At 54.2% G+C, this 21,343-nt stretch overlaps 3 protein-coding genes across 3 annotated transcripts in view; 2 read left to right on the top strand and 1 right to left on the bottom strand.

Annotated features, from left to right (window-relative positions):
* The window catches only part of LOC128782965 (olfactory receptor 14A16-like), a 177,160-nt gene that overhangs the window by 40,976 nt on the left and 114,841 nt on the right, over positions 1-21,343 (top strand). The window lies entirely within an intron of this gene.
* Positions 8,012-8,980, top strand: LOC128782979 (olfactory receptor 14J1-like). The gene has a single exon (XM_053933573.1). It carries the CDS (start codon positions 8,036-8,038, stop codon positions 8,966-8,968), a length of 933 nt encoding a protein of 310 aa, XP_053789548.1. The 5' UTR covers positions 8,012-8,035; the 3' UTR covers positions 8,969-8,980.
* On the bottom strand, positions 17,526-19,915 carry LOC128782910 (uncharacterized). The gene is made up of 2 exons (XM_053933424.1): positions 19,760-19,915; positions 17,526-19,484 (listed from the first exon to the last, which is right to left on the bottom strand). The coding sequence occupies exons 1-2, from the start codon at positions 19,832-19,834 to the stop codon at positions 17,862-17,864; spliced, it is 1,698 nt and encodes a 565-aa protein (XP_053789399.1). The 5' UTR covers positions 19,835-19,915; the 3' UTR covers positions 17,526-17,861.

The following is a 21,343-nucleotide window of genomic DNA, read 5'->3' as shown; positions in this document are numbered from 1 at the left end:
TTAAGGAACAACAAAAAACACTCCCCAGCACAAGAGAAATAGCCCGAGATGACAACAGATGTTTTCACCAGTCCAAGGGGGTTGAGCTATATCTCTTCGCCACAGAGGGTACGAAGCTTCTCTCGCAGACCCCGGGGGAGCTCCTGCCCGGAGTAGGTCCGATATCTTCGGTGGTGGGGGGGGAGAAGGGAACAACAGAAACCGGGGAAAAAGGAAAAAAATGGCGAAAAAGCAAGCAAGCAAAAAGCAAAGAAAAAAGAAAGGAAAAGAGAGGTAGCAAAGCAGGCAGCCAGCAGCGAGCAAAAAGCAGCAAGCCAGCAGCGAGCCGGGGGAGGGGGAAGTACAAAGCTATAGACAAAACAAACTGAGAGGAGGGAACAGAAACCACGATTGGGATAATAAGCATGAAAATGTCCTGTCCCCACGACATTCCACCCCTTATCCCATATTGTGAACATGTTACTGAACACAACGTAAACTTCCTTCCCGCCTGCTCAAACCTTCCACACTTACACATTCTCTTCCATTCTTACTTGCTCTGACTTTCGACCCTTTCACATTTCCTTCTGTTTCATGTCTGTATGATCCAACGTACAGACAATGGTGGTCATGCTTAACAAACAATGGTATCATCCCACAATCAGATCTCCCTGAGGTACACAACGGGTTGTCCCATCTTTCTGCATTATCCACCAGGTATAACCTGGTCCTTGAGCAAAGACAATCCCACGAATGGGTTTGCCTGTACTGGAGGCAGGATTAATCCATACTGTCTTCCCCAACAAACCTCTGACATGGGCCACTGGGACTTTATCTCTGTCTACTATATTGAGGGACTCAGACTGGGCAGGACCTGCTCGGTTGGTGGAACCTTGAGTGTTAACTAACCAGGTGGCCCTGGCTAAATGCTGCTCCCAGTTCTTGAAAGATCCCCCAGCCAGTGCTTTCAAGGTGGTCTTTAACAATCCATTGCATCTCTCCACTTTACCTGCAGCTGGGGCATGGTAGGGGATGTGGTATACCCACTCAATGCCATGTTCCCTAGCCCAGGTGTTAATAAGATTATTTTTAAAATTAGTCCCATTGTCTGACTCAATCCTTTCAGGGGTACCATGCCTCCAAAGGACCCGCTTTTCAAGGCCCAGGATGGTGTTATGGGCTGTAGCATGAGACACAGGGTAGGTTTCCAACCATCCTGTGGTGGCTTCCACCATTGTGAGCACGTAGCGCTTGCCTTGGCGTGTCTGGGGCAGTGTGATGTAGTCAATCTGCCAGGCCTCCCCATACCTGTACTTGGACCACCGTCCCCCATACCATAGGGGCTTCACTCGCTTGGCCTGTTTGATGGCAGCACACGTCTCACAGTCATGGATAACCTGAGAAATACTGTCCATGGTTAAATCCACCCCTCGGTCTCGTGCCCACTTATAGGTGGCATCTCTGCCCTGATGGCCTGAGGCATCATGGGCCCATCGAGCTAGGAATAACTCTCCCTTGTGTTCCCAATCTAAATCTATCTTTGACACCCCTATCCTTGCAGCCTGATCTACCTGCTGGTTGTTTTGCTGCTCTTCATTAGCTCTGCTTCTGGGGACATGGGCATCTGCATGGCGAACCTTCACAGGTAGTTTCTCTAGCCGGGTAGCAATGTCTTTCCATTCTTCAGCAGCCCAGATTGGTTTTCCTCTACGCTGCCAGTTAGCCCCTTTCCATCTCTCCAGCCAGCCCCACAGTGCATTGGCTACTATCCACGAATCAGTGTAGAGGTAGAGCTTTGGCCACTTCTCTCTTTCAGCAATGTCCAGGGCCAGTTGAACGGGGAGGCTGAGCCCGACGAATCGCTTGAGCCCAGGAGTTCTAGGCTGCCGTGCGCTGTGCCGAGCGGGCGTCCAAGCTAAGGCCGCCATCAATATGGTGACACGCGGGGAGCCGCAGGACACCAGGTTGACTAAGGAGGGGGGATAGTGCCCAGCGTGGGAGACGGAACGCTGGACCGAGATATCAGCCGTCCAGGGAGTCTGAACTTTTAACCCTTTGCAGGAAATGAGGGCTTTGTAAAATATTACTCCTCCTTGATTTGTAGTGGAAGAGAGACAGTATAGAGAAAGGTTATTAAATTAAATAACAGAAAGATGGTGTCCTTGGCAGTCAGGGAGAACTGAACATTTTCTAATAGAGACGTAAACAATTCGGAGGAGGAAAAGGAAAGCAAAGGCTGAAAAACCTCCTCCCCCATAACAAATTTAGCACACAGCCACAACCACGAATTATACATTCCTGGAGCCGATAACAACATTTTTATAAGCCCCTTGCAAAGTATCACAGCCAAGCCCAGCCCGATGAATATTCTAGTTAGTGCCCCTCTGCTACAAAAGCTACGTATTAGGGGCAATACCGGAGCTACTTCTGGATAAGAAAATAACTCCAGGGACCATAAAGCTATTAAAACTTCAAAGAACCCTAATGACCAGAAATAGAGGCAGGCTTTCACGCCAAATGACATTATAACTTTAAAAAGAGACATACCAATATTCCCACAAAACAGTTAGAGCCAAAATATTATTAGAATAAAGTTTTTTCCACTTTGTCTGGCCTTCCCCGTACGGGCCACCAAATTGTCAGGAAAGAAGATGAGTTCTGTTCTTGGACCCTTGGCCCCAGGGGAAAATGGGGGGGACTGTAGTCCCAAGATGAGAACCTAAACTGTTGTATCTTTGGGTCCGTGGCAAAGCATCCTTAAAGGAGCCCTATGAGCAGTCTGTCCATGCACGGTGGTGAGAGCACTGTGAGATGGAAAGGAGAGGGTCACACTGGCAGATTTTCTCCGGGCGGTTGCCATGTGTGACAGGGAAACACAGGGTGTGGCAACTGTGTTTCCTGGGGGGTCTGTGGTGCAAGAGAGACTTCTCTCTCCCTTGATAGTTTGAGTATTGATTTTCTGAAGGGTGGTAATTTGATCAGGAATCCCGGGTGATGTTTCATGGTGGGTGTTTTTGGAAATTGGGAGGAGGAGGGGTGTTTTAAAAGGTCTTCATCCTGGATTTAGTTTATGTGTTTTTTGTGTTAGTAGTAGTTTAATAAAGTTTTTTTTCCCCTTTGTTATTAAGCTTGGGCCTGCTCTGCTCTGTTCCTGATAACATCTCACAGCATTTATTTAGGGAAGGTGCATTTTCATGGGGGCGCTGGCATTGCGCCAGTGTCAAACCATGACAGTGTCAGCAAGTTCTCTTCACAGTGCAGTCAGACAAAACAATCCTTTTCCAGCCCGAGAACCAAGGACACCACTGCAGCTTCAGCCCAAACAGTGAAAACAACAGCGAATTGAGGAGAGCAGACTGGGAAGGTGGGACTGCATAACCTGAAGGTGTAATTGGACCATTAACCCCAATATGGAAATGAGCCAAAACTTATAAAAGTGTGCAAACGTGTGACCTGTCGTCCATCCTGGGTGTACCCTCAGCCAGGCCCTTGTACTGCCCAAGGTGGATCCTTTGAAGGCCTTTTCAATAAATCCCTCCTTTATTCCTGTCACACTGTCCAGCCTCTGCTCTAGGTGGCCTCTCAAGGCATCAAGGCCTGGCTGGCTGGGCCACCTGGGGGCCACCTGACAGGTCCAGCTGACCTTGGCATGTCAAGGGCTGCTGCTTGTCAGCCCCTGGGGCACTGGGGCTCTGTGCTCTCCTTCCTGTGGAAAGAACTGTCCTTCTCCTCCAGGTGCCCACGGCCAAAATTTGGATTCCTCCTCTTATTTTGCTTCTATGCAAAGATTGTTCCCAGATGAAATCTGCCAGGACAGACAGGCCTGGCTGGCTTGGCCACCCGGGGGCCACCTCTCATCTGCCTTTGAGACACTGGGACCATGTGCTTTTCTTTCTTATGGGAAAAAAGCACCTTTCACATCCAGGCACCCATGGCCAAAGCTGGGAATCTGCCTCCAGGATTCCCTATATCCAAGGATTTCTCCCAGATGAAAGCTTCCAGGAGAGACAAGTCCGGCTGGCCTTGGTTTCCAGAGAGCTGATTCTTATCTGCCTTTGAAACACTGGGGCTCTGTGCTTTCCTTTCTGATGAAAAGAACTCTTCTTCCCGCACAGGTGCCCATGGCCAAAACTGAGATTCCACCTTCAAAATTCCAAATATCCAAGGATTTCCTCCAGATGAAAGGTGCCAGGAAAGACAGGTCTGACTCTCTTGGCCTATGGTGACCACCTCTCATCTTCTTCCAAAACACCTGGGCTTTGTGCTTTTCTTTCCTATGGGAAAAACCATCCATCTCGACCAGATGCCCATGGCCAAAGTTGGGAATGTTCCTCCAGAATTCCCTAGATCCAGGGATTTCTCAGTGACAAAAGCTGTCAGGACAGACAGGTCTGGCTGGCTCAGCCTCACAGGAGCCACCTCTCTCTCCTCTTCTGCCCCTGAAACACTTGGGCTCTGTGCTCTCCTTCCTATGCAAAAGAACCATCCTTCTGACCAATGCAGAAATGGCCGAAATTGGGGTTCCACCTACAAAATTCCCTATATCCAAGGGTTGCTTTCAGACAAAAGCTACCAGGACAGAGAGGGCTGGCTGCCATAGGCCTCTGGTGGCTTTTCTTCCTATGGAAGTAAACTGCCCTTCTCCTTCAGGTGTCCATGTCTGAAATTGGGATTCCACCTCTAAAATTCCTTATATCCGAGCGTTGTTTCCAGGCAAAATCTGCCAGTACCGTCAAGTCTGGCTGGCCTTGGCCTCTGGTGGCTGCCCCTGCCACACTGGGGCTCGGTTCTTTCCTTCCCATGGAGATCCTGGTGGCACTGTGGGGACCTCATGGAACCGAGGGGATCATTGTGGCACCACTGGAGCCCATGGAACCAAGGGGCCATGGTGACACAGTGGGGCTTCATGGACCCAGAGACCATCATGGCTCTGTGGGGCCTGATGGAACCATGGAGACCATGAGGACCCTTCAGGGCCTCGTGTCATCAAGGGGGCATTGTGACACCTCAGGGCCTCGTGGAAGCAAGGGACCATTGGGACACTGTGGGGTCCCATGGAACCGAGGGAACATGGAACAGGTCTGGCTGGCTTGGCCTTCCAGGGGCCACCTGACAGGTCTGGCTGATCTTGGAATGCCAAGGACTGCTCCTCATCTGCCCATGAACCACTAGGGCTCCGTCCTTTCCTTGCTATGGAATGAACTGTCCCTCTTTTCAGACACCCATGGATAAAATTGGTATTTTCCCTAAAAAATATCCTGTATGCAAGGGTATCTGCCAGAACAAAACCTGCCAGCTCTGGCTGGCCTTGGCCTCTGGTGGTCACATCTCATCTGCCTCAGAAGCACTGGGGCTCTGTGCCTTCCTTCCTACAGAACAGAACTGATCTTCTTGTCCAGGGGCCATGGCAGAAACTGGAATTTGGCGGCCAAATTTTCATCTATCCTAGGATTGCTGCCATACGAAAGCTGCCAGGACAGACAGTTCTGCCTGGCCTTGGCCTCTGGTGATATGAACAGAATGTTTTCATTTGCAAACACCTTGGAGAGGGCCCAGAGATCTCCCAGGCTGGGTTTTCAGGCCTCAAGAACAAAACACGTATATGGAGGCTGATGTGCCTGGGCTCAGTTGTGAAGAGACTGAGGACAGATTAGGAGTGGCCTGGCAGCGCTTGAAGGGTGGATTCAGAAATGGTGGAGCTTTTCTCCATAGTGGGAAACAGCCAGAGAGAGAAATTATACCAGAAATGCAGCTGGAGAAATCCAGAGTGGACACAAGAGAAGAAAGGAATTTCCCTCCCAGGGCAGGGCTGTGGTGCAACACGTCCCCAGAAGGAGCCTGGAGCAGCCCAAGGCTTTGTGTGGCCAGGCAGAGGCAGGCAGGAGGCAGAGCTGTCAGCAAAGGAAGGGGCCAGCCAGGTGGGGCAGCTGGGGGATGAGGACAGCCTGCAGGGACAGAGGCGCAGGGCAGGGACACCGTAGGACAGCCTGGGCTGCAGAGGGCACAGACATGTGCAGCAGCTGCAAGGCCCTGACAGAGCCAACCTGTGCAGCACTTTGGCCATGGCTGCTGGCCCTGGGCCTGAGGCCACCAGGGGACAAGTGACCCTTGCAGCCCTGGGGCCTCAGTGCCTCCTTGTCCCTGCTCAGCAGCCTGGCAGGGGCCGCCCCATGGTCCTGCCCTTGGCACTGCACATCCCCACATGCCAGTGCCCATCCCGGGAAGAGCCCTGAGCAATGAGGGAGGGACAGGATCTGCCTTGCCAGGGGCTGGGGCTCAGGCCTTGGCCCTTTGCATTCCTGAAACACATCCAGGTTTGCTCAGCCCCCGAGACACCTTTCCCTTGCTTGTCCCCACCTGTCATCAGTGCCTCCAGTGTTCTGCTGTACCTGGAACCTGGGGACACTTTCTCAGTTGTGACCCTCAGTGGGACCCATTAAAACTTCAAGAAACTTTGGAGTTTGATTCTGACTTCTAATTCTTGAGAAGTTTTTTGAACACTCTCTCAGGGACTGAGTCTGGTGTAAACAACACCAAAGCCCCAGAGGGTCATTAAAGTCCTGGTGCTGTGTCTGTGCTGCTGAGCTGGGCTGGGCTCCTGGCACAAAGAGAGGTCCTGCCAAACCTAGAAGAGCTTCAAAAAGACATTTCTCCTGAGGAGCAGCTCCTCTCCCAGCCCAGCAGGGCTGAGGGTGCTGCCTGCCAGCACCTGAAGGCAGTGAAGCCAACAGTGGCTCAAAGCAGCTGGAAGGAAAATTCTGAGCTCATTCATGGAAAATCTTCACCACTTCTGACACTGTCAGTCTTTGGCTGCAGGGATCTCCTGAAACTGACCCAGGACAGGACTGATGTGACTGTAAGGATGCCTCTGCTGCCGTTTCTGGTTTGGGGAGGATGTGCTGCAGAGCGGGGCTGCCCTGGGCACCATCAGAGGGACAGGGCAGGAGGGCTCCTGCTGCCAGAGACAGCTGCAGGGGGTGAAGCTGGGGCTGCAGCCAGGGTGGCCCAGGGCTGTCCTGCAGAGCAGCTCCTGCAGCCCTCAGGGCTCTTGGCCAGCCCAGGGGATGTGCCACCTGCCAGGACAGCTCTCAGCCTGCCTGGCAGCTCCCCATGGACTGTGCAGGGGAGAAGTTGGAGGTGGAAGGAGTGACCCCCCCATCAGGGCAGGTTCCTCCTGCTGTGGAGATGGTGCAGCATGGCCAGGGCTGCTGTCAGCTTTCTCCTAAAGGGAAGGGAAAGGGGCTGTCAGGTTTGTCTGTGTCACTGAGACTCCTGCACTGTCACCCTGGGCATCAGCAGATCTGCCTCAGATCTCCCTCAGAAAGTCCCTCCTCACCCTCCTCTAGCTACAGACAGCAGCAGCAGCACCTTGGCTTGTAGCATCTCTGTTCGTCTGCCCTGCCCTTAAGGCCCTGCTGCAAGGGAGATGCCCCTGGGAGTGCCCTGTGCTGGGAGGGGTCTGCAGGGCAGAGCTGAGCCGCAAGGGCAGGGATGGGCTCTGGCAACACTGGCAGGGACAAGGCTTGGATAGAGAGAAACAGCTCCCAGTAAGCACAACTCCAGGCAGCAGAGAGGCAGAGGAACCTTGGCTATCCCTTCCTGTTCAAAAACAAAGAAAAAAAGGAGAGAAGTGATTAGGGAAATTTATTTTGAAATTGGAGCTGTCAAAATTCCACTTTATTTTTCAGGGATGTTTTAAGTTCAATCACCCTGAAATAAAGGAGACGAAATGAGCAAAGTGCACCTGTGTGGGGACCAGCAGGTCTGACTGCCCTGGGGCACAGGGAGCCATGTTCTCCCTCTGGGCTCCCCAGTGTTCAGGCTGAGAGCAATGCTGAAGATAAGATCAGGCAGTACCTCAGCAGCAGAAACACCAACTCAAAAAAAAAAAAAAAAAAAAAAAAAAAAAAAAAAAAAAAAGTTTAGTGAAGTTACCTCACAGGAAGATAAGTAATTTTGAAAGGATTCCAAATAAAATACATAGGACGGACTCAAAGAAATTGGCCCTATCTTGTCAACACCTTTTTTGACATTTCATGATGCCCAGAGTGAAGAAATGTCAAACAGCAGCTCCATCAGCCACTTCCTCCTGCTGGCACTGGCAGAGACGCGGCAGCTGCAGCTCCTGCACTTCTGCCTCTTGCTGGGCATCTCCCTGGCTGCCCTCCTGGGCAACGGCCTCATCATCAGCGCCGTAGCCTGCGGCCACCACCTGCACACGCCCATGTTCTTCTTCCTGCTCAACCTGGCCCTCAGCGACCTGGGCTCCATCTGCACCACTGTCCCCAAAGCCATGCACAATTCCCTCTGGGACACCAGCACCATCTCCTACACCGGATGTGCTGCTCAGCTCTTTTTTTTTGGTTTCTGTGCAGAAACAGAGTATTTCCTGCTGACCATCATGTGCTACGACCGCTACGTGTCCATCTGCAAACCCCTGCACTATGGGACCCTCCTGGGCAGCAGAGCTTGTGCCCACATGGCAGCAGCTGCCTGGGCCAGTGCCTTTCTCAATGCTCTGATGCACACAGCCAATACATTTTCCCTCCCCCTGTGCCATGGCAATGCCCTGGGCCAGTTCTTCTGTGAAATCCCACAGATCCTCAAGCTCTCCTGCTCCAAATCCTACCTCAGGGAATTTGGGCTTCTTGCCCTTAGTGCCTGTTTGTTATTTGGTTGTTTTGTGTTCATTGTTTTCTCCTATGTGCAGATCTTCAGGGCCGTGCTGAGGATCCCCTCTGAGCAGGGACGGCACAAAGCCTTTTCCACCTGCCTCCCTCACCTGGCTGTGGTCTCCCTGTTTGTCAGCACTGCAGTGTTTGCCTATCTGAAGCCCCCTTCCATGTCCTCCCCATCCCTGGATCTGGTTCTGTCAGTTCTGTACTCGGTGGTGCCTCCATCCCTGAACCCCCTCATCTACAGCCTGAGGAACCAGGAGCTCAAGGCTGCAGTGTGGAGACTGATGACTGGATGCTTTCGTAAACATTAAACTGCTGGCCAGTTTCTGCCAGTCACTTGTAATAAAAGTAATTTTTGATACTTATTGCTTTGGTTGTGGGCATTTTTTCCTTTGTTTAACTTTTTTCATTTTCACCCCAAGGAAATGTCATTGTTTGTGCCATTTCTCATTTTGTTTCTCTCCACGTTCCCTGTGCCCAGAGATTGTATCAATGAGGGGCTGCACTCTCAGTGGCTTTAAAAGGAGCTAAAGAATCTCCCAGCAGGGTTTTCAGCAGAGATGCCCTTTTGTTGCCTCCTCTGGAGCTGCAGCAGCAATGTCTGTGTGCAGAGCTGGGGGCAGATCAGTGCTGGCACAGCAGCTGTGCCCAGCAGCAGCAGCAGCACTTGGTGTTGGCAGTGCTGCTCCCGTGGCCCTGCCCCGCTGCCCTGGTGGCCCTGGTGTTGCTGCAGGGCCTGAGTGCTCTCGGGGCCGGGCACAGTCCTGGGGGTGGCAGTGCCGGGGCTGCAGCAGGGACAGGCCATGGGCACTGCTGGGCCAGCGCTGACGCCTCAGGCCAGGGCCTGGGGGCTCCAGGCTCCTTGCCCAGGCTCTCTCAAGAACACAGCCAGGCCAATGCTCAGCACAGAAAACCCCCGTCAGCAGCCCCAGGCTGGCTGTGGGCAGGCTGGGGGCAAACAGCACGGCTGGTGCTCTGCCAGGGCCCTGGGGGAGACGGGAAGGAGCAGCAGAGCAGGGGCTGATCCATCCCCAGTGCGCTGCACAGCCCAGGGCAGCGTCCCAGAGCATCCTCATGGAGCTGCCAACAACATCCCCCCTCTGCAGCCCTGGCCTCTCCCCCAGCTCACACAGGTGCCGCATCCTTGCAGGCACAGACACGGCAGCGCTGGCTCAGGAGCCCCTGTTTGCATTGCACACAGCAGGCGGGAGCACCCCCGTGCTGGTGCTGTGGGGACATGAACCTGAGGCAGCACAAATGCCATCAGCCCCTGGGGCCAGGAAGGGCTGGGGGACGCCAGGGAAACCACTCAGCTTTGTCCTGGCCTCTGCACTCAGCCAGAAAGTTTGTTCCCATCAGCTGGGACTTTCCTGGCCCACTGCAGATGCTGTTGCTCAGAGCCAGGGCTGCCTGGCAGCCACCCCCAAACTGCCCTGAGCTTTTCCTTGGCTTCACCTTTGCTTTCCTTACTCTTCCTGCTGCAGATTTCTTCCTCTTGCCCACCCCTGTTCCCTCCCCTGCACACAGCCCATCCCTTTGTGTCACCTTTGTGTCGCCTTACCACCCCTGAGCCTCCTCTTCTCCAGGATCAACAACCCCAGCTCCCTCCGCCACTCCTCACAGGACTTGTGCTCCAGACCCCTCACCAGCCTTGTTGCCCTTCTCTGGACATGCTCCAGCCCCTCCATGTCCTTCCTAAATTGGGGGGCCCAGAACTGGACACAGCACTCAAGGTGCTGCCCAATCAGTGCCCAGGAGAGGGGAAGAATTCCTGCCCTGCTCCTGCTGGCCACACCATTCCTTATCCAGGCCAGGAGCCATTGGCCTTCTTGGCCACCTGGGCACACGGCTGGCTCATGTCCAGCCTGCTGTCCATCAGTCCCTGCAGGTCCCTTTCTGCCTGGCTGCTCTCCAGCCCCTCTGTCCCCAGCCTGGAGTGCTGCAGGGGTTGTTGTGGCCAAAGTGCAGGACCCAGCACTTGGACTTGTTAAACCTGACCTTGTTGGATTTGGGCCCTGGATCCAGCCTGTCCAGGGCCCTGTGCAGAGCCCTCCAACCATCCAGCAAATCCACTCGCACACCCAGCTTGGTGTCATCTGCAAATTTGGTGATGGTGGGCTCGATCCCCTAGGCCAGATCATCAGTGAAGATGTAAAACAGGACTGGGCCCAGCACAGATCCCTGGGGGACAGCAGCAGGGACTGGACACCAGCTGGATGCAGCACCATCCCCACCACTCTCTGGGCCCAGCCTCCAGCCAGCTCTTCCATCTCCCAGCCAGGAGGGAACCTGCCCAAGCCGTGGGCTGCAGCTTTTCCAGGGAATGCTGTCAGAGACAGCGTCAAAGGCTTTGCTGAAGTGCAGATGGACACATCCACAGCCTTTCCCACATCCACAGCTGGGTCACCTGGTTATAAAAGGAGATCAGGTTGCTCAGGCAGGACCTGCTCGTCCTAAATCCACGCTGGCTGGCTCTGACCCCTCGGCCATCCTGTGGCTGCCCTGTGATGGCTCTCAAGGTGATCTGTTCCAGAACCTCGCCAGGCACCGAGGTCAGGCTGACAGGCCTGGAGTTCCCCAGATCCTCCTTCCAGCCCTTCTTGGGGATGGGCTCACACTGGCACCTCCAGTGTTCTGGCACCTCCCTGCTGAGCCAGGACTGATGGGAAATGATGGAGAGCAGCTTGGGGAGCTCATCCACCAGCTCCCTCATCCCCCTAGGATGGATCCCATCCCATCCCATCCCATACACCTGTGAGCATCTGAGTGGCTCAGCAGGTCACCACCTGCTCCCTCCTGGATTACAGGGGGCTGTTCTGCTCCCTGTGCCCATCTGCCAGCTCAGGAGAACTCTTGTCCTGAGGACAGCCTGTCCTAATATTGAAAATTGAGACAAACAAGATGTTAGTTAGCTCAACCTTTTCCTTATCTTTAGTTCCTATATTCTCCACTGCATCCAAGAAAGATTAGATGTTCACCTTTACCCCACCTTTTGCTATATTTTTTTAATAAAAACATTTTTTATTCTTTTTACAGAAGCTGCCTGGTTAAGCTCTAATTGAGCTTTCACCTCTCAACCTCTTTTTCTGAATGACCTAACAACATCCTTAAACAATTCCTGATTTTCCGGTCCTTTTTTCCCCTCAGTTCCCACAAAAGCTCCATGGGCAGCCAGGGCAGTCATTTTCCTCACCAGCTCATCTTTTGCCACACTGGAACAGGCTGCTCCTTCCCCCTTACGATTACTTTCTTCAAGTGTGTCCATCCTTCCTGCACCCCTTTGTTTCTAAAGGCTGTTTCCCATAAAAAATTCAGTACGTGATACGGTACTCCCCTAATCAGCATCCTAAATAGGCCAAAGTCTGCCCTGCCTAATTCCAGTGTGGAAGTTTTGTTACTGCCCCTCCTTCTTTCACAGAACAATGAAAACTTGATTATTTCATGGTCACTGTGCCCCAGGCAGCCTCTGACCCCCACATCTGCCACCAGCCCTTCTCTGTGAGCAGCAGGAGACAGAGCTTTCCTTGGGAGTAGAGTGTTACCAAAAATTCGGTGGAACAGAAAACTCCTTCACACCAGTGCAGCATTAAGAAGCAGCATTCTTTATTCAGCCGGATGCACGGGGGATAGCTCCTCCCAAAGCCGAGCGTGCTGAGTGCAGGAAAGTTTCTGTTCATATTCTGTATTTTGCACACATATTCATTGATTGTCCTGGACTAAACACACATCTGATAATCATTTCCCCAAAATCATTAACATATTTCCTCTCCCCTTTACCCATGCTCTCTTCTGTCCTGGGGGTCTCTCTGGTGGTCCCTGGTGGCCGTGGACCCCAATGTTCCCATGGGCCTGGCTGAGCTGGCAGGACACTGAGGCTGGTGAACTTCCAGCTCCCCTTCTCACACAATGGGCATTGTGTGGTTTCCACAGGCCTGGGGTTTTGGAGAACAAGCTCCAGGTGTCAGCTCAACTGGTGGAGAAAATTTATCATCTGGCAACATGAGGTCACAGAGTGGGCTGTGACATCACAGAGTGGGTTATGTGAGGTCATTGAGCAGCTACAGCACCATAGACTTTCTCTGTGACATCACAGAGCTGGCTGTGACATCTCAGATTTTGCTGTGACATTACAGGGCAGCTCTGTGACATCGCAGAATGGATTGTTGCATCAGAGACCAGCTGTGTGAGACTAAAAATTGGGCTGTGACATCTCAGAGCAGTCTGTGACATCTCAGAGGGGCTGTGTGACATCCCAGGAGGGCTGTGTGAGGTCACTGGGTTGGTCACTCCGCCCCAGCTCCCCCTCACAGTTTCTCCCAACAACTCCAATGCTGTTCATGCCCAGCGGGGTCCCTGTCCCCCGCTATCCCCCCGGCCCACCTGGAGCCACAGCCTCCACCAAAGGATGTTCCACAGGATCCACCCCAGAGCCTGACTCGGGGAAAAGGGGCCAGGGCTGTGTGACCAGGACATCAAGGACGTGGATTATCCAGGTCCCTGTGGCCTGGGTTGGGTTCCCCAGGGCAGGAAAGATGTCTGGCAGCTGGAGCAGGTTTAGGGAAGGGCCTCCAAGGTGGGGCTGTGTGGGAAGTGGATTTGTAGAGAGTTCTCAGGGCCTGACAGAAGGTCCACACAGTACGCATCCATATGCAAAGTTTGAGATAAGAAATGCTGATTTAGAAATGCCACGGAATAGGACAGATATTGTTGAGAGAGAAATGGAGCTAGATAAAAGTTTCACCGGATGGCTTTGAAAATAAGACCAGATATTTTGGAGAAATAGAACTGTCAAAGATGCATTCTAATGGGACCCACGAGGGATCATTTTAGATGATTGGCCATAAGGCACTTGCAGCATGGTGTAGCTAACTAAAGCTGATAGGCCAAAAAATGCTTATAGCATATTGTAATTAGGAAATGGTTGGCTTCTGATTGTGATGGCATGAATTATAACATCTGTATTTTCTCACCCGTCTCATGAGACGGAAAACGGAATAAAAGTTCTTAAAGCACCTCTCAGTTGCCCCATCTCTGGGTCAGGAAAAGGGTATTGTCCAACAGCACTGGAGCCCTGGGGCTGTGAGCAGAGGCTGAGGGAGCTGGGCTTGTCCAGCCCGGAGCAGGGAAGGCTGAGGGGCTCCTCATCCCAGCCTGGCAGTGCCAGCGAGGAGGGGATGGAGAACACAGAGGCAGGCTCTTCACCGGGGGGCCTGGTGGGAGACAAAAGCCAATGGGTGGAAGGGGAAAGAGGGGAGATCAGCCAGGACAGGAAGAGATGAAATGAGTCAGGCTGGTTTCAGCATTTCCTCAACACCAAAAGCAGCCTGACCTCCCTTCTCCATCCACCACTGACAGCTTTGCAGATCAGGAATTGTTCAGGCTGTTTTATACCCACTTTAGGACGAGCATCCTGATACAACAATTTAACTGTGTTTATATCTATCACAAAATCATCTTTGTCTAAAATTGGTTTTGTACATTGTGGAGGGTGGACATGTCAGATGTTGCTGGGATGTCTCACATTGCTGAGGGAAGAGTTTCAATGTTTCTTAAATTGTACCATGTTTACTTTTTTTTTTTTTTTTTGTTGGCAATGAAGAGAAACTTTCTGTGCCTCTGAGTCTCACCAGTTCCTGACCCCCAAAGGACACAAACCTGATGAGTTGTGGTTCCCACTGCAGTGGTGGCACTTGGAGCTCCCTCCATCCCCAGAGCAGAGCTGCCTTGTCCCAGAAAGTCCCTGGCAATGCAGGGATGAAGGAAACAGGACAGGCTGTGGGGATCAGGGGCAGGGCACGGCCAGGGATTTGGGGTGGTTGTGAGCCCAGGGCAGGACCCGGCCCTTGGCCTTGGTGAACCTCATCCAATTGTCCTGGGCCCATGGCTCCAGCCTGTCCAGATCCCTCTGCAGAGCTTCCTGCCCTCCAGCACAGCCACACTCCCACCCAGCCTGGGCTCACCTGGAACTGCCTGAGGGTGCCCTCGATGGCCTCATCGAGATCAGCAATAAAGAGATTTCACTGCCAGCTTTTCTTCTTCGTGTCTTTTGAAAAAATGTTTATGAGCTTTTGACACTGAATTCCTGAAGAGCTCACGAAAGAAGAGGCCTCTGGAGTAGGACAATTCATCAGCAACCTCCAAGTGTCTGAGGATCCATCCCCATCAGAGCAGCAAGGAGCAGAAATGGGCAGAGCTTTGTGGCTGCCCCAGCTCTGGGATGGGCCCTGGGCCTGGAGCAGGAGCAGCTCTGGAGGACCCCAAGGCCGGGGCTCTTGTGCTGGCCTGGGCAGATGGGATGGCAGCAGGGGCTGCAGAGCTCTCAGCAGCTGAGGCCGAGGGGAGCAGGGCAGCCAGGGAGCCTCCTTGTGCCTTGGGCAAGCCCCTTCCCCCATGGCTGGGGCTGAGTCCTGGCTGAGCTGCAGCTGCTGCTGTGCCCTTGGCAGGGGCTGAGGCCGTGGGGCCAGTGGCCAGAGCAGCCTGGCCTGAGCAGAGTTGTGGGGCCAGAGGCGGCTGGGCTGTGCTGGGGAGAGGCCCTTGGTGCTGCACAGAGCTCAGGGCAGCTGGCAGAGCTTGCAGGGAGCTGGGCTGGGCTCCGAGAGCCTGGCCCAGAAACCAGCAGTGTCCATCTCAGCCTGGCTGAGCGTGCAGGGGCAGGACTCAGCCCAGGCCTTGTGGGGCAGGGCCAGCGCCTGTGCAAGGCATTGAAAACAGGCAAGTGCCCGAGAGAGGAGGTTGCTCTGTGCCCTTGGGGGCATGGACACAGCAGGGAGGGGGCCCAGGACATTTGTCAGTGCCAGCCTCTGTCCCCAGCCCTTGGCAGCCCTGGCTGCTGAGCCCAGCTTTGGCCTGGGCTGAGTTTGGCTGTGGCCCAGCTCCATCCTCCTGCGGGGCTCAGGGCCTGTTCCCGGCCATGGCCAGCCCTGGCCGGCCTCTCTGCTGGCCCAGAGGCCGGCAGAGCCCGGGGCAGGGCTGTCTGTGCAGCCCCACAGGTGCCACGGGCTGGGCAGGAGCTGGCAGAGGCTGCCCAGCAGGGAGGCCATGGGGCACAGAGCCCCAAGGCTGCCGTGGGCACCACGGCACAGGGGCCGTTCCCAGCCGCAATGCTCCTGTCCTGGGCTGGGCCTGCACAGGGGCTGTGGCACCATGGCTGGGCCAGCACAGGGCCACCAAGGGGCCACGCAGCCGCTGCCGGGGCTGGCAGCAAGGCCGGGCACAGACAAGGAATTGCTGAGCGTGGCCTGCGCTGGCCAGGGCTGACTGTGCCAAAGGCAGAGCTCAGCTGCCCTTGGGGGCTGCAGGAACACTCAGGAGCCCAAAGAGCCTCCATGGCTGTGCTGGAGACCAAGGCTGGAGCAGGGAAATGCAGGGCTGCTGCGCCATGGGGAGGGCATGGAATTCCAGCACACACCTCAGCTCTCTGATGATCCCGGCACCGTGCTGGGCCCTGTTTCAGCCTGGAGCAGAGCAGATGTTGATGGCACAGGAGCCCTGCGGGGCTGGCAGGGACCTGCAGCTTGCAAGGTGCTCTGCTCTCCCTCAGCTCCTCTCTGAGAGATCCAATCCCAGCTGGGCACCTCAGGGCACAAGTGGCACTGCCTGTTCATGGGCACACAGCTGATGTCTGCCTGGAAAAGGGCACAGGTGTTCATACTTCTACATTTCATATTATACAAGTAAATCTTTATTATCTGGCTCACTTGAGCACTTTTAAGAAACAGCAAAATTTTCCCTCCAGGGACAGGAATTTCATGGAGGTGTACTGATGGCAGGAGGAGAAATACTGATCTTGCCTTCTACTTGTGTCACCAATATGCTCTTTATTATTTCCTCTCCCTATTCCTTCAGCTGTTTCCAACTCTCCTGTTGAAATGGCCATGACTAAGGCCATCTCTTCACTAGACCAGCTGGATCTATGCCCTTCCTGCTGCTCCCACATTTCCTCCTCCAGATGCTTTCTGGTCATTCAAGTGCCTCTCAACTGACTGGTTTCATGCTTGGAGCTTCAGGGAGTTGTCCAATCTTTCTGAAGTTCAAATAAAGATCACATTAGACAACATCATCATTGTGTTTATATCTATCACAAAATTACCTTTTCTTGTGTCTTTGTCTAAAACTGTTCCTGTACAGAAATCCCTTGGGGATGGGGGACATGTCAGATGCTGCTGAGACATCACAGAGAGCTGAGGGAAGAGCTGGGATGGTTATTAAACTGTTCAAACGTTCAACTTGTGTTTGTTGGCAAGTAACCTTTCTGTGCCTCGTGTGTAAAGCCAATCATAAAATATGCATTTTTCACAGTCATGACATGCACCGGTGTCACAATGGCCTCTGGGCACCATGTCACCGCGGGTCACAAAGGCCTGGTGGGCATGGCTGCCCTTTCTCCCAGAGACCTCTTGTCCCACCTTTGTTCCTCCCCTAAACATCCCCAAGGAATCCCTGTGCCAAAGTGCCAAAGTGCTTTTCCCACCCAGCCCACCCTGGGTCCCAGCCCTCAGCCCTGACCTCCTGTAGAAAGACCATCAGGAAGGCAAAAGCTCCATTTGAAGTTAATCTGGTGGCCACTGTGGAAGACTATAAAAAGTGTGTTTTTAAAAAGATTAATAACAAAGGAGGGCCAAGGAAAATGTCCATTCATTATTTCCTAGGGGAGTGGGGGGGAGTGGAATTGTGCTCAGGAATATGCCAGGGGCATCCTGGCATTCTGTGTCAGCCATGGTGTGGGCAGCACAACTGGGCTCTGATTGTCCCCCTGTGCTGGGCACTGCTGTGGTCACACCTGGAGTGCTGTGTGCACAAGTGTGCCCCCATTAAGATTTGATTAGTGGGAGATGCCTCTGCGTGAATTAAGGTGCCAAGGAGATCATGTACAAAAGTCTACGACTGGGATTTTATTTAACAATAAATGTGGGGTAGGGAGATTGAAAGGGACTGGAAACAGGAGAGTGAGAAGGAAAGAGGGGGAAAGCGAGGTTGCGGTGCGGTGGAGAAGTGATCAAACAAAGGACAGGTCCAGACACTTGTCTCCAGCAGTGTCACGTTGGTCCTTGTCACCCTGCCTTGGGTGCCACCCACCCATCCATCGGTGTGTACCCAGGGTTTTTCTCTCCCTGCTGCCGTTAGCTCTGGGAGCTGCCGCTGCCCCTGGGAGCTGGGCATCCTCAGGGTGATCCTTTGGGCATCGTCCTGGTGCTGGCCCCGGGCTCACTCCTCCGGCTGCCCCCTGAGGCAGCTGAAGGAGAAAAGGCGGTGCAGAGCCCGCCGGGCCGTCTTGGCCATGGAGCGCCATCGCCGTGGGGCCAGGGGCTGTGGGACGGCTGCGCTGCCAGCGGGGCAGGCAGGAACGCAGCGTGCCAGGGGCTGGGCAGGCACCGGGCCGGCTCCTGCCAGCGCCTCATCCCTGCTGAGTTTTTCCTGGGGAGGGGCGGCCTGGGCACGGCCAGCCTCCTTGCCAGCTTCTTCGGCCTCGTCTGAAGGGTCAGCAGGCAAGGCACAACCCACAGACATTTTTGGGTCTTCGAGTGAGGCCGTGGGGAGGGGCTCGCTGTGCAGCTTGATGCAGGGATCGTTGTCCACGGGAGAAGCTGGTGGTTCTGCTTCCTCCTCTTGCAGCGGGAGAGGCAACGGGCTCTCTGCCTCACTGTCACTCTCTCCTGCCACTGCTCTGTCTTGGAGCTCTTCTTCCTCCCACATTTCCAGGAGCTCGTCTAGAAAGGCGCAGGATGGCGAGTCACCAGAGACAGGGCACAGGCCTGCCAGCAGGTCAGGATGTGCAATCCCTGCGTTCTTTTCTCTCTCTCCCGTGGAGTCCTTGAGGGCATTGCATGACAGCGAGTTGTCCCAGACAGGGCACAGCTCAGCCAGCAACTGGTCAAGAGACACAAGTTCTGAGGACGTTTGTGTCTCTCCTGCAGCATCAGCGATCACACTGCAAGTGCTGTGCGGGACCCAGGGGCCTGCAGCTGCCTCCAGGGTGAGGCTTGATGCATCCTTGAGGATGCACTTGGACCTCATGGGGCTTTCTGCGTCGTCCAAGGAGGAGAAGATGGCTCTAAACATCTCTTCATGGACTTTGTCTTCCAGCTCCTCCAGCTCCTCCCTCTTTTTCCGCAGACGCTGCATCAAAGCCTCCTCATCCTCTGGGCACAGCCGCTTGTGCCGTGCAGTTTGCTGGGCTGGCCGACGAATTCCCTCTGCCTCTTGGCGGGCACTTAACCACTTGGGGGTTCTCAAGGTGGACTTGACGGACCTGTTCTCACGCAGGTATGGGCCCAGGTCTCTAAACAGGTCACTGCAGGTGCTGCCCCCATGCCCTTCCTTCACCTTGATGAGCTCCTCTATCTCAGAGTGCCCCAGGTGCGTCCAAGCCGGCTGGGTCCCAGTGCGGATCTGCAGGCCGTGTGCGGGTGGCACGGGTGGCAGGTGATGGCCCTGCCTTGCTGCTGAGCCACGCCAGAGCCCTTCTGTTCTCCTTGCCAGGGAAGGCATTTCCCAGGCCCCACCAGCAGCCAGAGTGCCCCGTGGTGAAGGTGGTACCATCTCTGGCTGGCCTCTGGCCACAGGGCCCACAGCACGAGCTGTGGCTCCAGGAGAAAACCCAGGGGCTGCTCCTGGTGCTGCAGCTGGCAGATGGGGCAGCTTGACCCTCGCAGAGGCTGCTCTTTGCATTTCAGGGCTGAGCTGGCAGGGAGGTACCAGCGGCAACTGAGGGCCGTGGAGAGGCGGCAGGTCCGACACGGACAGTCTCTGTGGCCGTGTGACACTGCTGTGTGGCGTGTTGTTCCTCCAGGTGACCTGAGGTGCCGCCTGTGGCTGCCTGTGGGTCACCTGTGGGAAGCAGGAGGAGGCACGGGATGGAGGCGGCTGTGCGGGCACAGCGTCCCCCACGTGCCTGCAAGGCCGGGCCTGGCCCCAAGGCCGGTGCTGGCCACAGCAGCCAGGCTGGGCCAGGTTCCCAGCTGGGCTCGCTGCCTCTGGGGCATTGCTGTGCCTGGGCCATCCCAGAGCTGTTCCCTCCACAGAGCATGGCCTGGTGCCAGGCCTGGCTGTCCCTGCCCCAGGGCTGTCCCTCTGCAAGCTGTCCCCACATCCCTATCCCTCACCTTTTGATGCTTGGGCCTGAGTGGCCGCCCCTCACGGGGCCGGCCATGGGCATTCTCCTCCTCCTCCTTCAGCATTGTGGCAGTGCTCTGGTGAACACTGGCCACAATCACCCAGGGGAGCTGCTGCCTCCAGAGAAGCTGCTGCCTCCTCAGAGAGCTGCTCTCCTGGCAGTGGCCCCTGCAGGGGTTGGCAGCCCCAAGGGTCATGACATGCACCGGTGTCACAATGGCCTCTGGGCACCATGTCACCGCGGGTCACAAAGGCCTGGTGGGCATGGCTGCCCTTTCTCCCAGAGGCCTCTTGTCCCACCTTTGTTCCTCCCCTAAACATCCCCAAGGAATCCCTGTGCCAAAATGCCAAAGTGCTTTTCCCACCCAGCCCACCCTGGGTCCCAGCCCTCAGCCCTGACCTCCTATAGAAAGATCATCAGGAAGGCAAAAGCTCCATTTGAAATTACTCTGATGGCTACTGTGAAAGACTATAAAAGTGTGTTTTTAAAAAAGTTTAATAACAAAGGAGGGAAAAGGGACGGCGGGATTCTGGTCAGGAATATGCCAGGGGAATTCTGGTATTCTGTGTCAGCAATTGTGTGGGCAGCATGACCGGGCTGTGATTGTCCCTCTGTGCTGGACTCTGGGGAGGCCACACCTCATATCCTGTGCCCAGCTTTGAGTCCCTTTACCCTGTGGCTGCATTTAATACAAATTACCAACTCCTCGAGTGGTAATACAGTTATCTCTTGTGTGTTTGTCATAAATATGTGGTGTATTGCGGATTAGAGGTAAGGGTACAGTTAATGGATAGGTTTTCTCATTTATGGTTCAGAAATACTGCAATTATAGAACATTTCATGCACTGAGTTCATTGTATGTGGTTTATATGGTGGATGGATATAATTTGGTTTATCTTCTGACAGGATATACAGGATGATTATGAACAGTAAGCAGAATATAGCCAAAACTAACAAAAGTAAAGGTGGATGCAACATTGAATTCAAAATTCCAGTTGCTCCGTGTGGCCATTGTCCTGGTTCAGGGTAAATTTGGGAGAGAATCCCCAAAGGGGTTCTTCTAGAAGGCAGATTCAATTGGCCCCTCCCCCCAACTGGTTTGGGGAAAAATACTTCCCTGGAGAAAAGTGGAAAAAACTGTTTATTAAACAAGAAAACCTAAACAATATTAAACAACGAAACTTCTTGCCGCTTTAAAAGAGAGACAAACTCAGAAAAATCCCCCCCTGCCCGGGCTGCAGCTCGGCTCACTCAGTCTTTGATCAGTCACTCTGGCGCTGGAAATGCCACGGCCCAGGCCCAGCCCGCTGGGCCACAGGTGCGAGCTGCCGGTGCTCTTCTTGGTGTTCAGTCCAGAGCAGGTTTGAGCAGGTCCAAAGAAAAGGAAAAGCCACAGTCCAGGGAACTTCTTTGCCTCAGCTTGCTAGAACTAACTAAAAAGCAAAGGAGAGCTCTGTCTCGCTGTCTGTCCATCTGCAGACAACACAGTCCAGGAGCAGGAATGTGGAGGAGTGAGTGCAGTTTCTGAAAACCAACTCCTCTCTTCTTCTCCCTGCCTTCACTCCTGGAAAAA

This window comes from Vidua chalybeata (genome assembly GCF_026979565.1).
Source record: "Vidua chalybeata isolate OUT-0048 chromosome W unlocalized genomic scaffold, bVidCha1 merged haplotype SUPER_W_unloc_5, whole genome shotgun sequence".
In the NCBI taxonomy this organism is placed as follows: domain Eukaryota; kingdom Metazoa; phylum Chordata; class Aves; order Passeriformes; family Viduidae; genus Vidua; species Vidua chalybeata.
The sequence above is the reverse complement of the archived record's forward strand: the minus strand, read 5'-3'. Positions and strand labels throughout refer to the sequence as shown.